General features: G+C 39.5%; 1 protein-coding gene across 4 annotated transcripts; it reads left to right on the top strand.

The window, feature by feature from the left end:
• Positions 1 to 614: 614 nt before the first annotated feature.
• LOC136702628 (protein NYNRIN-like) lies at positions 615 to 7,023 on the top strand. 4 transcript variants are annotated; one of them, XR_010803937.1, is made up of 3 exons: positions 615 to 1,207; positions 1,848 to 5,051; positions 5,370 to 7,019. XR_010803937.1 is itself a non-coding variant. In XM_066677776.1 (2 exons), exons 1-2 carry the CDS (start codon positions 4,817 to 4,819, stop codon positions 6,233 to 6,235), a joined length of 1,101 nt encoding a protein of 366 aa, XP_066533873.1. In that variant the 5' UTR covers positions 1,222 to 4,816; the 3' UTR covers positions 6,236 to 7,012. The 4 variants fall into 4 exon arrangements, 1 of the variants encoding a protein (XP_066533873.1); XR_010803939.1 differs by having other exon boundaries at positions 4,896 to 5,051; positions 5,370 to 7,012; XR_010803938.1 differs by lacking the exon at positions 615 to 1,207 and having other exon boundaries at positions 1,214 to 5,051; positions 6,263 to 7,023.
• Positions 7,024 to 15,490: the final 8,467 nt, after the last annotated feature.

Genomic DNA, 15,490 nt, shown 5'->3' on the forward strand with positions numbered 1-15,490 from the left:
AAAGCTCTGGCACCAAAAAAATGCTGGTCTTTTACACAGCTCTACTAAACTCCTTGATTGAGTCCAGTTTCAAATATCAACCCTTTGAACCAAGTGCCACTGTTTTATGACATGTTTATGGCAAACCTTTGTTTTATATATAAAGCCATTCTCTGAGATATTGAAAATCTGGTGAGAAGCATATTTTTTTCATAAAAATTATATTTGGTGGATGGAAAGTAAGAATACTTAATGACAATCCCAGTTGTGTCAATTTATTGGGAATACTTACACTTCCCTTTGGAATAAAATAAGGATAGCTATTAATTTTATTGAGCAATACAAGAAGATTTAAAGTTTATAAAATGAAAATGGCTGTAATACAGACTACTGTGATGTCCTACAAGCTTTCATGGACATGGGACATTTTATGCATTATGTAGGAGATGTGTGTCCGTATCATTCAATCACAAAACTACTTTAAAAAAACATTATTAAAGACACACTTTTTAAAGTATTATAAATGATACTTTGAAAATATAAAATGAAATGGGTTGCATGACATGATATCTAACTTTGATAGAATGACAAGTAAAATGCTTTTAGATCTACAGCACCTGTTGTGGAATTCGTTGTGGGTATTGTAATGACAAACTCATTTATGATTGATACTGAGCAAAATGTACCTTGGCGTTTGACGTGAAGAAGTGACCAGCATGTGCTCACATTCATCAGATTAAACTGACAGTTGCACCTTGCAACACGAACATCGCGTACTCACAACCAAAGCTACAGAACCAAGCTTACAAGGTTGCTGAAGCTGATAAGACAGGAGAACAAGGCTACAGAACATTGAGCAAGCTCTGTTTCACTGTCCTTACGTCATCGTCAGGAAAAGACAAAACTGTGTGTAACCTTCTCTCAGTGTGAGTGTGCCCGCTGGTTTCATCCAACAACGCACGCTCTCTCTTACTCTTAATAAAATCTTTTTGTTACTTGACACAAGAACTGCCTGTCTGATATTTTCAGGGTAAAACTTCCACCACAAACTTGGCGTCACGAACAGGATGACCACGTCGCCTCAGTGAGCGGAGGGAGAGGCTCTGAGGACGCTCTTCGCCTGGAGCAGGTGAACCACTACGGGACCTTGCAAAACCAAGGGAAGACCCTGTGGAGAGACCCGACCGCCGACCACTGAGCGCGTGCGTCATCTGAAGAACTAGAAGTGGTGAGTGACCCTACGCTGTTCTCACAGAGAAGTCACAAGACAGATTAGAGAATATCTAACAAAAGTGTATGCTCTGCTAAAGCCCCCTGTAGAAGGGGAAGGAAAATGGCAATCATACTGAGTTAGATCAGAGAATCTCGCTATTTTACGACGGTAGAATAGTTCATCCGCTCTAAGAGGGAGTGGAAAACAGTAAGCAGGTCCGGACCTCCTTGTGATTTTCTCTTGGTTGTGGGAGCCGTGGAAGGGACCAATAAACAGGCTAGTAGAACTGTGTCAAGAGAACAAAATGGGTGGCCACCAGAGTAAGTATATTTATAGGGAGGGGGACTGGACATCAGCTTTGTGCCACGATATGAGAAAACATTACGGCAATGATGTGACCAAGTATATGCCCTACTGGACGCAGGTTTTCGGGTTTCCCCCTCATGGTTCAATGAGTATTAAATTACTGAGTACGTTAAGAAGTAGAATAAAAACAGGCCCAACGGGAAACTTAAAGAGTGATAAGAAATACTGTGAGGAACATAGAGAGGGAATGCTAACCACACTAATCTTTTGGGAAGAGGAAGCAGAGAAGCGGGAGAAAGACCGCACTCGAAATGTACGTAATGATGTCCCTACTAATCAATTGCCTCAGTGTGTATCCAGGAAGGTGGACCCTGACCTCGACTCTGCCCCACCGCGACTTCCCGACCAGAACGCCAGCGCCAGCCCCAGCACCAACACCAGCACCGACACCAGAGCCAGCACCGACACCAGTGCCAGCGCCAGCACCAGCACCAGCACCGACACCAGCGCCAGCGCCAGCCCCGACACCCCCTGTCCAAGCACCTGACCGACCAGAGGGGCTGTATTCGGAAGCTAGAGCACTGATGGAGCGCACCACTGCTGACAACCAGACGAAGCAGCCGCCTCCCTACGCGTCCGCGGATTCAAGCACGGATACAGGAATGTCAATTCCTCCCGCATCGCCTCGTGTGTCCAGAAGGACGACGAAACAGTGTCAGACTACGTTGCTCGGCTCACCATGGTCCACACTGAAAGCTGTGGATTAGATAAACCAGTGACATTGGCGATCGGAACCACGGACCGCTCCACATGGGAGTCTTACCTGGTCCAAAGCCTCCTGCTGGGTCTGAAGCCTCAGATTCTCGCAGGTGTAAAGACCACTTGCGTGGGTTACTCAAAGCAGCCCCTGACGATCATCGAGGAGCATGCCAGACACCACGAAACACTACTCCGCGAGCAAGAAAACAAGAGGAACAAGAAAAAGGCGGACGTCCAAGAACAAGCCATGTTAACCATGGTGCAGCAGTTCCAAGCCCAGACCACACGCAGAGGACGTGGGAGAGGCAGAGGAAGAGATCAGAAAAAGAAAGAACGCGACGCGCCTGGAGGACCTGACATGGAGCGACACAATCGATGCTACAACTGCGATAAGCCAGGACATTTAGCGCGCGATTGCCCACAACCACCAAAGAATCCAAAATACCCAACCAGCTGGACACCAGCGGATGGCGAGGAGGAATGACGGGCGGAGGAGGGGAACGGGAACACCAGGGAACACACCGACGCATCAGACAGGGAAGTACAATCACCTTATTTACTTTATCAAACGCAATTGACTAAGAACGCTTTAGATTTGCCTATGGTAACCCTCATTGTAAAAAACAAGCCATTGAAATTTTTAGTAGATAGTGGGGCAGCCCACTCAGTTATTAAAGGGAATGAAATAAATGTGCCACTCACAAACAAATCAATAACGACCATTGGAGCTGGAGGGAGAATGACCAAAGAGCCAGTCTCTGGCCCGCTCCAATGTAGATTGGGAGATAGAAATTTTCAGCACAGTTTCCTGATTTCCATGTGTTGCCCAGTAAACTTACTAGCCAGAGATCTCATGTGTAAACTAAAGTGTAAGCTGGAAAGTACCCCGACGGGATTGTTGGTGTGCTTTGCAGAAGAACACCCTGATTTTCAGGGCGTGAGGTACGGATTGGGAGAGCCTCTGTATGTATATGAATGGGAGTTGAAGAGCGGGCATGGAAATCTAGGAGCGATGCTATTAAACGAAGCTAAAGACTTAAATATGGGGACAGCAATGCAGTGGATGCAGCCTGATCAGCTGCATGTCACAGCCACAATAAGTGAAGGGCCAGATAAAGAATTCGAACTAAAGTTCTTTAAGGAAGTGCAGAACGAAATTATTAGGACTAACACAGTGTACGTAGGCGATACCCTCGCAGGCGCAACAGTCACCCTAAACAGGGACCAAATTGAGCTGTTTGAAGTGTACGACTCCATTCCTCATGTGTCGCTGGGAAAGGCTCCGCATGAGGAATGGAAGGACGTGGGTACATGGTTAAACACAGTAGTGTTGAAGGTTACAGACTGGCGTCCTGTGGAGGGACCACTGCCCATCATGCACAGCCGTTGCACAAATATATATAAAATAGTCACACCTTACCTGTTCCATGCGCACAGAGTGGTCACATTGGCAGCAAATGATACACTGTCCATGGTAACAGAGGTAGTTTTGCCAACAGACCTAGCAGATATCCCAGATACCCTCTGGGCAAAAGGTAAAAATGATGTGGGCCTTATTAAGAATTGTGAACCCGTTGTGATAACCCCAAAGAGCACATACAGACCCAAACAGAACCAGTACCCCTTACGGAAGGAGGCACTGGAAGGTATTAGGCCAGTACTCGAGGCACTAAAAGAGGCAGGAGTAATTATCCCATGCCCATCTTCCCCAGTCAGAACACCTATCTTCCCAGTTAAGAAACCAGGGGGAGATAACTGGCGTTTTGTTCAAGATTTGCAGGCTGTAAATGCTGCAGTTCACGCTAGAGCCCCAGAGGTACCCAACCCACACACCATCTTATCATCCATCCCGCCTGACACACAGTGGTACACAGTTGTGGACTTAGCAAACGCTTTTTTTAGCGTTCCAGTTCATCCTGATAGCCAATTCTGGTTTGCTTTCCAATTTGAGGGTAAACCCTACACCTTCACCAGGCTATGTCAGGGATATTGTGAATCCCCTACCATTTACAACGGAGCGTTGAAACAAAGCTTAGATGGTTTAGTTCTTCCTGAGGGCGTTTCCCTCCTACAGTACGTGGACGACCTGCTTATAGCTGCCCCCACGAGAGAACTTTGTGTTGTAGCATCTCATGACCTCCTGCTGCACTTGGCTAAGGAGGGGCACAAAGCGTCTCTTAAAAAACTGCAATATTGTAAACAAGAAGTGACTTTTCTGGGCCACATCCTGACAGGTACCACCCATACACTGTCAGCAGAACGAGCGGCAGCGATTGCAGCCATACCTAAACCGCAAACCAAAAAACAAATGCTTTCATTTTTAGGAACTACATCTTACTGTAGAGCGTTTATACCATCTTATGCTCACAGAATTCACAGAATATTGCAGGACCAGAAGGTCTCACACTTGTCGGCGCAGCGATGGCTGAGGTATCACACTACATTGCTTGACATGCCAAACATCACAGTAAAACGCTGCACCTCCCTAAATCCAGCAACCCTGCTCCCTACAGCCAAGGACGGGGAACCACATGACTGTGTGGCAGTACTGACTGAAACATGCACACCCAGACTTGTGACACCCAACTAGACCTGAAAGACGAACCTCTCACTAACCCTGATCTTGTTTTGTTTGTAGATGGATCAGCTTCCAGAGACCGACACGGCGTGAATAAGGTTGGATGTGCGGTTGTGACTGCTTCAGAGGTCTTAGTGGCTAAACCCTTGCCATCCACATATTCGGCCCAAGCCGCCGAACTGGTAGCCCTAATCGAGGCATGTAAACTCGCAGAAGGTAAGTCAGCGACGGTTTTCACGGATTCCAGATATGCTTGGGGCGTGGCCTCAGATTTTGCTGCAATCTGGAAACACCATAAATTCCTGACTAGCAATGGTACACACATTAAACATCACCAGTTAGTGGCCGAACTCCTGGAGTCTATCCTACTACCCAAAGAATTAGCTATAGTTAAGTGTGCGGCTCACCAAAAGGGAACTGATTACATCACCAAGGGTAATGCAAAGGCAGACCTTGCTGCGAAAGCAGCAGCACTCAAACCCCACATCCAAGCCTCCGCTAGTCCTGTGACTAACCTTACCGTATCTCTTGCAGATATCCAGTCTTCAGCCACGGCAGCTGAAATAAGGAGGTGGAAACAAGACAAGTGTTCACTGACCCCACAAGGTTGGATGCATGCGCCAACAAACAAACCCTGCCTACCCAAAGCATACGCGAGAGGCCTGATTAAGATTGTACATGGGCGTAGCCACATGTCCAAAGGGGGGATAGTGGACACTTTGAGAAAACAGTGGTACGCTCCAGGCCTCACGAACTTAACCCAAAAATTTTGTTCTCAGTGTCTGATATGCGCACAACACTCTGCGAAAGCAGCACATGCGCAAACTTCCACAGCGGGCCACCCGCCCGCAACAGAACCATTCCAGCACTGGCAAATTGATTTTGTAGAACTGACTCAGGCAGAGGGAAAGAAATACATGTTGGTTTGCGTATGTATGTTCAGCAAGTGGACGGAAGCTTTTCCCACAGGTAAACAGGACGCACAAGCTGTTACGAAAATGTTGTTGAGAGAAATAATCCCCAGGTGGGGTCTTCCAACCCGCATCTCGAGCGATAACGGCACCCCATTCGTACAACGAGGTCTGATTGATTTGACCAAGCACCTAGGTATAGACATGAGAAAACATTGCAGCTACCACCCTGCCAGTGCAGGGGCGGTGGAACGAATGAATGGCACATTAAAGAATGGATTAGCCAAAATGCACCAGGATACAGGGTTATCCTGGGTCAAATGCTTACCATTAGTGTTGTGGCAGATGAGAACCAGACCTCAACCAAAAACAGGCCTCAGCGCTTTTGAGATAGTGTTTGGAAGACCTCCCAATATTGGGGTGGGACCACCCCTGCAGGACCAAGTCCTACTGTCCGACACTTTGGTAGCTTACTGCTCAAAACTCTAAACAATCTTGTCTGATATCTATCCACAGGTAAAAGCTGTCCTGCCGAGCCCAGCTGACCAGTTCCTGCACGACTTCAAACCAGGCGATTGGGTGCTGATTAAGGATCTAAGAAGACAACACTGGAAAGACGCCAGCAGAATCAGCTGACTTACATCGCAACACTGCCCCTCCCGGACGAGGATGCCTTGGAGTTGGGAGACCTGTTAGATGGACCACCTGTTTCTGTTTAATAAAACACTCGCTTATGTTCACATGTGCATAGTGAATTTGTAGAAATACGCTTACTCATATACAATGCAGTGCACGCGATTGCCTAGTAAAATTCAGCGACAAGCTGACTTAGGACGCTTACACCATATATTCATAGCCATGTCTAGAGGGTCTGTTTTAAGGTAAATTTTGATAGTATCATAGGGGGGATTGTAATGACAAACTCATTTATGATTGATACTGAGCAAAATGTACCTTGGCGTTTGACGTGAAGAAGTGACCAGCATGTGCTCACATTCATCAGATTAAACTGACAGTTGCACCTTGCAACACGAACATCGCGTACTCACAACCAAAGCTACAGAACCAAGCTTACAAGGTTGCTGAAGCTGATAAGACAGGAGAACAAGGCTACAGAACATTGAGCAAGCTCTGTTTCACTGTCCTTACGTCATCGTCAGGAAAAGACAAAACTGTGTGTAACCTTCTCTCAGTGTGAGTGTGCCCGCTGGTTTCATCCAACAACGCACGCTCTCTCTTACTCTTAATAAAATCTTTTTGTTACTTGACACAAGAACTGCCTGTCTGATATTTTCAGGGTAAAACTTCCACCACAGTATTGATGTAGTAAATGGAGCTACCATTTCTGAAATGTAAACCAAATCATAATTGAAAGCTCTGGAACAATAAAATGCTGTTCTTTTACACAGCTCTACTAAACTCCTTGGTTGAGTCCATTTTAAAAAAAAAATCCTTATTCAAGACACTGTTGAAACTATTCTAAATGATGCTTTGAAATTGTTAATCAATAATCTCACTTTCCTTTTTGCCATGAACCAGACTCCAGTAAAACAATGACCTCATTGTCATTTGTATGTTTAATATTCTCTTAATTTTAAAGCCCAAAAACACTTGAAAATTGACAAGAAACACTGAGGTAAATAACTGAAAAGAAAATGAAATGGGTTGCATTACATGATATAGAACTTTGATAGAATGACAAGTAAAATGGTTTTAGACCTACTGTACCTGTTGTGGTATCCGTTGTGGGTATCACTGTAGTAAATGGAGTGGTCATTTCTGAAATGGAAACAAAATCATATTTCAAAGCTCTGGCATAAAAAAATGCTGGTCTTTTACACAGCTCTACTAAACCCTTTGGTTGAGTCCAGTTTCAAATATCAACTCTTTGAACCAAGTGCCACTGTTTTATGACATGTTTATGGCAAACCTTTGTTTTATATATAAAGCCATTCTCTGAGACACTCTAAATCTGGTGAGAAGCACATTTTTTTCATGATAGTGATATTTGGTGGATAGAAAGTAACATTACTCAATGACAATCTCAGTTGTGTCAATCTAGTATGAATACTTTAATTTCCCTCAAGAAAAAAATGAGGATAACCATTTATTATATTGAGCAATACAAGAAGATTTAAAGTTTTTAAAATGAAAATGGCTTTAATACAGACTACTGTAATGTCCTAGCAGCTTTAATGGACATGGGATGTTTTGTGCATTATGAAGGAGATATGTGTCCCTATCATTCAATCAAAAAACTACTTTTAAAATATCCTTATTCAAGACACACTTTTTAAAGTATTATAAATGATACTTTGAAAATTTAAAATGAAATGGGTTGCATGACATGATATCTAACTTTGATAGAATGACAAGTAAAATGGTTTTAGATCTACAGCACCTGTTGTGGAATTTGTTGTGGGTATTGATGTAGTAAATGGAGTGGTCATTTCTGAAAAGGAAACTAAATCATAATTCAAATCTCTGGAACAAATAAATGCAGTTCTTTTACAAAACTCTACTAAACTGCTTGGTTGAGTCCAGTTTAAAAAAAAATCCTTATTCAAGACAATGTTGAAACTATTCTAAATGATGCTTTGAAAATTGTTAAGCAATGATCTCACTCTTCTTTTTGCCATGAACCAGACCCCAGTAAAACAATGACCTCATTGTCATTTGTATGTTTAATATGCTCTTAATTTTAAGGCCCAAAACACTTGAAAATTGACAAGAAACACAGAGGTAAATAACTGAAAAGAAAATGAAATGGGTTGCATGACATGATATACAACTTTGATAGAATGACAAGTAAAATGGTTTTAGACCTACTGTACCTGTTGTGGTATCCGTTGTGGGTATCACTGTAGTAAATGGAGCGGTCATTTCTGAAATGGAAATAAAATCATATTTCAAAGCTCTGACACAAAAAATGCTGTTCTTTTACACAGCTCTGCTAAACTCCTTGATTGAGTCCAGTTTCAAATATAAACTCTTTGAACCAAGTGCCACTGTTTTATGACATGTTTATGGCAAACCTTTGTTTTATATATAAAGCCATTCTCTGAGACACTCTAAATATGATGAGAAGCACATTTTTCTCATCATAGTGATATTTGGTGGATAGAAAGTAACAGTTCTCAATGACAATCTCACTTGTGTCAATCTATTACGAATACTTTAATTTCCCTCAAGAGGAAAATGAGGACAACTATTTATTATATTGAGCAATATAAGAAGATTTTGAGTTTTTAAAATGAAAATGGCTTTAATACAGACTACTGTGATTTCCTACCAGCTTTCATGGACATGGGACGTTTTATGCATTATGTAGGAGATATGTGTCCCTATCATTCAATCACAAAACTACTTTTAAAATATCCTTATTCAAGACACACTTTATAAAGTATTATAAATGATACTTTGAAAATTTAAAATGAAATGGGTTGCATGACATGATATCTAACTTTGATAAAATGACAAGTAAAATGGTTTTAGATCTACAGCACCTGTTGTGGAATTTGTTGAGGGTATTGATGTATTAAATGGAGTGGTCATTTCTGAAAAGGAAACTAAATCATAATTCAAATCTCTGGAACAAATAAATGCAGTTCTTTTACAAAACTCTACTAAACTCCTTGGTTGAGTCCAGTTTAAAAAAAAATCCTTATTCAAGACAATGTTGAAACTATTCTAAATGATGCTTTGAAAATTGTTAAGCAATGATCTCACTCTTCTTTTTGCCATGAACCAGACTCCAGTAAAACAATGACCTCATTGTCATTTGTATGTTTAATATGCTCTTAATTTTAAGGCCCAAAACACTTGAAAATTGACAAGAAACACTGAGGTAAATAACTGAAAAGAAAATGAAATTGGTTGCATGACATGATATACAACTTTGATAGAATGACAAGTAAAATGGTTTTAGACCTACTGTACCTGTTGTGGTATTTGTTGTGGGTATCACTGTAGTAAATGGAGCGGTCATTTCTGAAATGGAAACAAAATCATATTTCAAAGCTCTGGCACCAAAAAAATGCTGGTCTTTTACACAGCTCTACTAAACTCCTTGATTGAGTCCAGTTTCAAATATCAACCCTTTGAACCAAGTGCCACTGTTTTATGACATGTTTATGGCAAACCTTTGTTTTATATATAAAGCCATTCTCTGAGACATTGAAAATCTGGTGAGAAGCATATTTTTTTCATAAAAGTTATATTTGGTGGATGGAAAGTAAGAATACTTAATGACAATCCCAGTTGTGTCAATTTATTGCGAATACTTTCATTTCCCTTTGGACTAAAATAAGGATAGCTATTAATGTTATTGAGCAATACAAGAAGAATTAAAGTTTATAAAATGAAAATGGCTGTAATACAGACTACTGTGATGTCCTACCAGCTTTCATGGACATGGGACGTTTAATGCATTATGTAGGAGATATGTGTCCGTATCATTCAATCACAAAACTACTTTAAAAAAACATTATTCAAGACACACTTTTTAAAGTATTATAAATGATACTTTGAAAATATAAAATGACATGGGTTGCATGACATGATATTCAACTTTGATAGAATGACAAGTAAATGCTTTTAGATCTACAGCACCTGTTGTGGAATTCGTTGTGGGTATTGATGTAGTAAATGGAGCGGTGATTTCTGAAATGGAAACAAAATCATAATTCAAAGCTCTGGAACAAATAAATGCTGTTCTTTTACACAGCCCTACTGAATTCCTTGGTTCAGTCCGGTTTCAAATATCAAATCTTTGAACCAAGTGCCACTGTTTCATGACATGTTTATGGCAAACCTTTGTTTTATATATAAAGCCATTCTCTGAGACACTCAAAATCTGGTGAGAATCAAATTTTTTTCATGAACGTGATGTTTGGTGGATAGAAGGTAGCATTACTTAATAACAATCCCAGTTGTGTCAATCTATTAATAATACCTGAATTTCCTTTAAGAGTAAACTAAGCATAACCACTTATTTTATTGAGCAATACAAGAAGATGTAAAGTTTTTAAAATGAAAATGGCTTTAATACAGACTACTGCGATGTCCTACCAGCTTTCATGGACATGGCACATTATATGCATTATGTATGAGATATTGGTCTGAATCATGGAATCACAAAACTATTTTAAAAATTCCTTATTGAAGACACACTATTTAAACTATTATAAATGATTCTTTAAAACTTGAAAATGAAATGGGTTGCTTGATATGATATCTAACTTTGATAGAATGACAAGTAAAATGCTTTTAGATCTACAGCACATGTTGTGGAATTCGTTGTGGGTATTGATGTAGTAAATAGAGCGGTCATTTCTGAAATGGAAACCAAATCATAATTCAAAGCTCTGGAACAAATAAATGCTATTCTTTTACACAGCCCTACTGAATTCCTTGGTTCAGTCTGGTTTCAAATATCAAATCTTTGAACCAAGTGCCACTGTTTTATTACATGTTTATGGCAAAGCCTTTATCTTATATATAAAGCCATTCTCTGAGACACTCTTAATTTGGTGGGAGCAGCATTTTTTTTTTTCATGTAAGTGATATTTGGTGGATAGAAAGTAGCATTACTCAATGACAATCCCAGTTGTGTCAATTTATTATGAATACTTTCATTTCCCTTTGGAGTAAAATAAGGATAGCTATTTATTTTATTGAGCAATACAAGAAGATTTAAAGTTTTTAAAATGAAAATGGCTTTAATACAGACTACTGTGATGTCCTACCAGCTTTCATGGACATGGGACGTTTTATGCATTATGTAGGAGATATGTGTCCGTATCATGGAATCACAAAACTATTTAAAAATCCTCATTCAAGACACACTATATAAAGTATTATAAAATGATACTTTGAAAATTGAAAATAAAATGGAATGGATGACATGATATCTAACCTTGATAGAATGACAAGTAAAATGGTGTTAGATCTACAGAACCTGTTGTAGAATTCGTTGTGGGTATTAATGTAGTAAATGGAACGGTCATTTCTGAAATGGAAACCAAATCATATTTCAAAGTTCTGGAACAAAAAATGCTGTTCTTTTACACAGCTCTACTAAACTCTTTGGTTCAGTCCAGTTTCAAATATCAACTCTTTGAACCAAGTGCCACTGTTGTATGACATGTTCATGGCAAAACTCTTATATTTAAAGCCATTCTCTGAGACACTCTTAATTTGGTGGGAGAAATATTTTTTTCATGAAAGTCATATTTGTTGGATAGAAAGTAGCATTACTCAATGACAATCCCAGTTGTGTCAATTTATTACCGATACTTTAATTTCCTTCTGGACTAAACTAAGGATAACCTTTTATTTTATTGAGCAATACAAGAAGATTTAAAGTTTTTAAAATGAAAATGGCTTTAATACAGACTACTGTTGTGTCCTACCAGCTTTAATGGACATGAGACTTTCTATGCATTATTTAGGAAATATGTATAGGTATCATGGAATCACAAAACTGTTTAAAAATCCTTATTCAAGATACAATTTTTTATACTATCCTATACGATGCTTTGAAAATTGTTAAGCCATAGTCTTATTTTTTCTTTTGCCATGCACCAGACTGAAGCAGCACAATGACCTCATTTTCATTTGTATGTTTAATATACTCTTAACTGAAATACTCCAAAAAACAAAAAAGAAAAACTAAGGTAAATGACTTAAAACAAAATTAAATGGGTTGCATGACATGAAATACAAATTTGATAGAATGACAAATAAAATGGTTTTAGACCTCCTGTACCTGTTGTGGTATTTGTTGTGGGTATTATTGTAGTAAATGGAGTGGTCATTTCTGAAATGAAAACAAAATCATATTTCAAAGCTCTTGAAAACAAAAAAAATGCTTTTCTTTACACAGCTCGACTAAACTCCTTGGTACAGTCCAGTTTCAAAGGTGAACACTTTGAACCAAGTGCCACTGTTCTATGACATGTTTATGGCAAAAAGTTTTTGTTTTATTTAAAGCCATTTTCTGAGAAACTTAAAGCATATTTCAATTGGGGCGGCACGGTGGCGCAGTATGTAGTGTCGCAGTCACACAGCTCCAGGGAGCTCCTGGAGGTTGTGGGTTCAATTCCCGCTCTGGGTGACTGTCTGTGAGGAGTTGGTGTGTTCTCCCCGTGTCGGCGTGGGTTTCCTCCGGGTGATCCGGTTTCCTCCCACAGTCCAAATACACACGTTGCAGGTGGATTGGCGACTCAAAAATTGTCTGTAGGTGTGAATGTGTGTGTGTGTCTGTGTTGCCGTGTGAAGGACTGTCGCCCCTCCAGGGTTTAATCCCGCCTTGTGCCCAATGATTCCAGGTAGGCTCTGGACACACCACGACCCTGAATTGGAAAAGCGGTTACAGATAATGAACCACAATTTCCACAAAAAAAATTAATAATAATAATAAAATATTATAAGCATTTCATTATTTATTTATAATGTTTTTACTATACCAGTAACAGTCCTAATAAAATACTCTAAATTAAAAATATTTTGGGAGTAGGACCATTGCCAGTGATTGGCTTTAAACACATTCCAAAGCTGCCCTGAGCTGTGTCCCAAATATATGAGTTCTCCTCCCCTTATCAGCCTTTACAGGCATGGTCCATACTAGCAAATTTGACTTTATGAACCTAAACCTAGCTTCTAGTTAAAATTTAAATGCATCTTAGTGATCAATTTAATACAACTGAACTACTTCAAATTTACCAATGGTTAAATACATGACAGTTAAAGTTTTATTAGGCTCTTTCACATGAAATTTTCTGTTCATCCTTAAGGCTGCAGAATGTAAGCCAAACTCCTCTTCATTTGAACTGCAGTGTATTTCAAAATAGTTTTTAAGTTACAATCTTAATTTTTTAATATTTCCAATTTTCTCTTCCATCTTAAAAGTTTTAGCAGTTGAACCCAAGCAATTGGAATCTATTGTAGTGTGCAATCTAACCAAAACGTCATTTATCCATTATAGAGAACATCTAAATAGCATTATTGACATATTTTAGATATATAAGATATTATCTAAGATGTAGACTGGTGTGGATGATTTTTTTTCTTAATTTAATATGGATGAAATTGGGTTCTATCTCAAATATATCATTTTATGTAATCAAACAAGGTAAGCAGAGTGAAAGAAAAAAAATTCTGAATGAAATGAAATTCAAATGGAGTTTTTTTCCAAATGATAATATAAATGGTAACACTTTATAATACAGTCCGCATCTTAACGTGTACTTACCCAGAATTTACAATGTACCTTCATACATTTTATGGTCTATTTTCCTATAATTTAAAGTGTATTTACCAGGTACTTACAGTGTACTTTGCCATAAGTTCATTATATGCATCAGTACATCTAAGACACTTACCAGCCCAGGTTTTTACATGTATTTCACTGGCACTTCTCACTTTTTTTTTTTTTGTACATTCTGGCATTTTAAAGAAAAATTTACCTCATACTTATAGTGTACCTTCACATAACCTACAGATTCTTTATATGAATTGATAAATATAAAATACTTACGGGTTCTTTCTTGTACTTAAATATTGGGGAATATAAATGTAATTTCCGATATTTTACCATATAATTTTTCCGAATTTATGGTGTACATTCTATGTGTATGACAGTCATTGTTTATATTTTTTTTTCAGCTGGCAAGCTTAACTCACATTCCAGGGACTTATTATAATTCTAATAATTATATATTGTACTTCACTGAGCGGAGTAGATAATGTAGTTCACCAGAGTGAATAAATAAATAAATAAATAAAACAGCTTATTAAAGAAAGTTGTCCAAAGGTGCGGAGTTTCAATAGCCTTTCCGTATGGGAAGTTTGCCCACTTATCACTGTTGAGAGAAGGTATGACGCAGCTCCTTTAGGGCTGAAAATTTATTATATTTTCTAATTGTCGACATAAATCACCTTAATCTACTTATTTCCAGCATCTGTGTATATATTATGATTTGCGCAATTAAAACATTGTTTTATATGTTTTAAATATGTTTACTCTTACTTGCGATTGAACCTGAGTTCTAGGTGTCATTTAAGGTGATATGTAAATTATGAAGTGAAATTACAGGTGCTGATTGTTAATAGCGTCGCAGTCACACAGCTCCAGGGGCCTGGAGGTTGTGGGTTCGATTCCCACTCCGGGTGACTGTCTGTGAGGAGTTGGTGTGTTCTCCCCGTGTCCGCGTGGGTTTCCTCCGGGTGCTCCGGTTTCCTCCCACAGTCCAAAAACACACGTTGCAGGTGGATTGGCGACTCGAATGTGTGTGTGTCTGTGTTGCCCTGTGAAGGACTGGCGTCCTCTCCAGGGTGTATTCCTGCCTTGCGCCTAATGATTCCAGGTAGGCTCTGGACCCCCTGTGACCCTAAAAAATTGGATAAGCGGTTACAGATAATGGATGGATGGTACTTGTTGACATTGTTTAACCATCTTTTTGGCACTTTGTGTAGACAAGGAAAATAAATGCTCCACATTACTTTGATGAATAGTGTCTTCAATCCAATGGCAGAGCAAATCTTGAACAACACAACACAACACAGAAGTAAAGCTCACTACCTGTTGTTTTTGTGTATTTACAGACTAAAACGGGTTGAACATTGCCCACTACATAATCCAGACCACTCCCCATTGTTTCACTGTAGTCATGGTGTAAGAAACAGAGAACTGTTGGGAACGACATAATCCAGCCCGCTCCCTATTGTTTCCCTGTACTTACA

This window comes from Hoplias malabaricus, chromosome 7 (genome assembly GCF_029633855.1).
Source record: "Hoplias malabaricus isolate fHopMal1 chromosome 7, fHopMal1.hap1, whole genome shotgun sequence".
NCBI lineage: Eukaryota > Metazoa > Chordata > Actinopteri > Characiformes > Erythrinidae > Hoplias > Hoplias malabaricus.

Excerpts from the sequence above, each read along its gene's own strand:
- LOC136702628 (XM_066677776.1), top strand. The coding sequence starts at position 4,817 with ATGCACACCCAGACTTGTGACACCCAACTAGACCTGAAAGACGAACCT. Across the intron at positions 5,052-5,369 it reads GGCATGTAAACTCGCAGAAG|ATATCCAGTCTTCAGCCACG; the intron begins GTAAGTCAGCGA and ends TATCTCTTGCAG.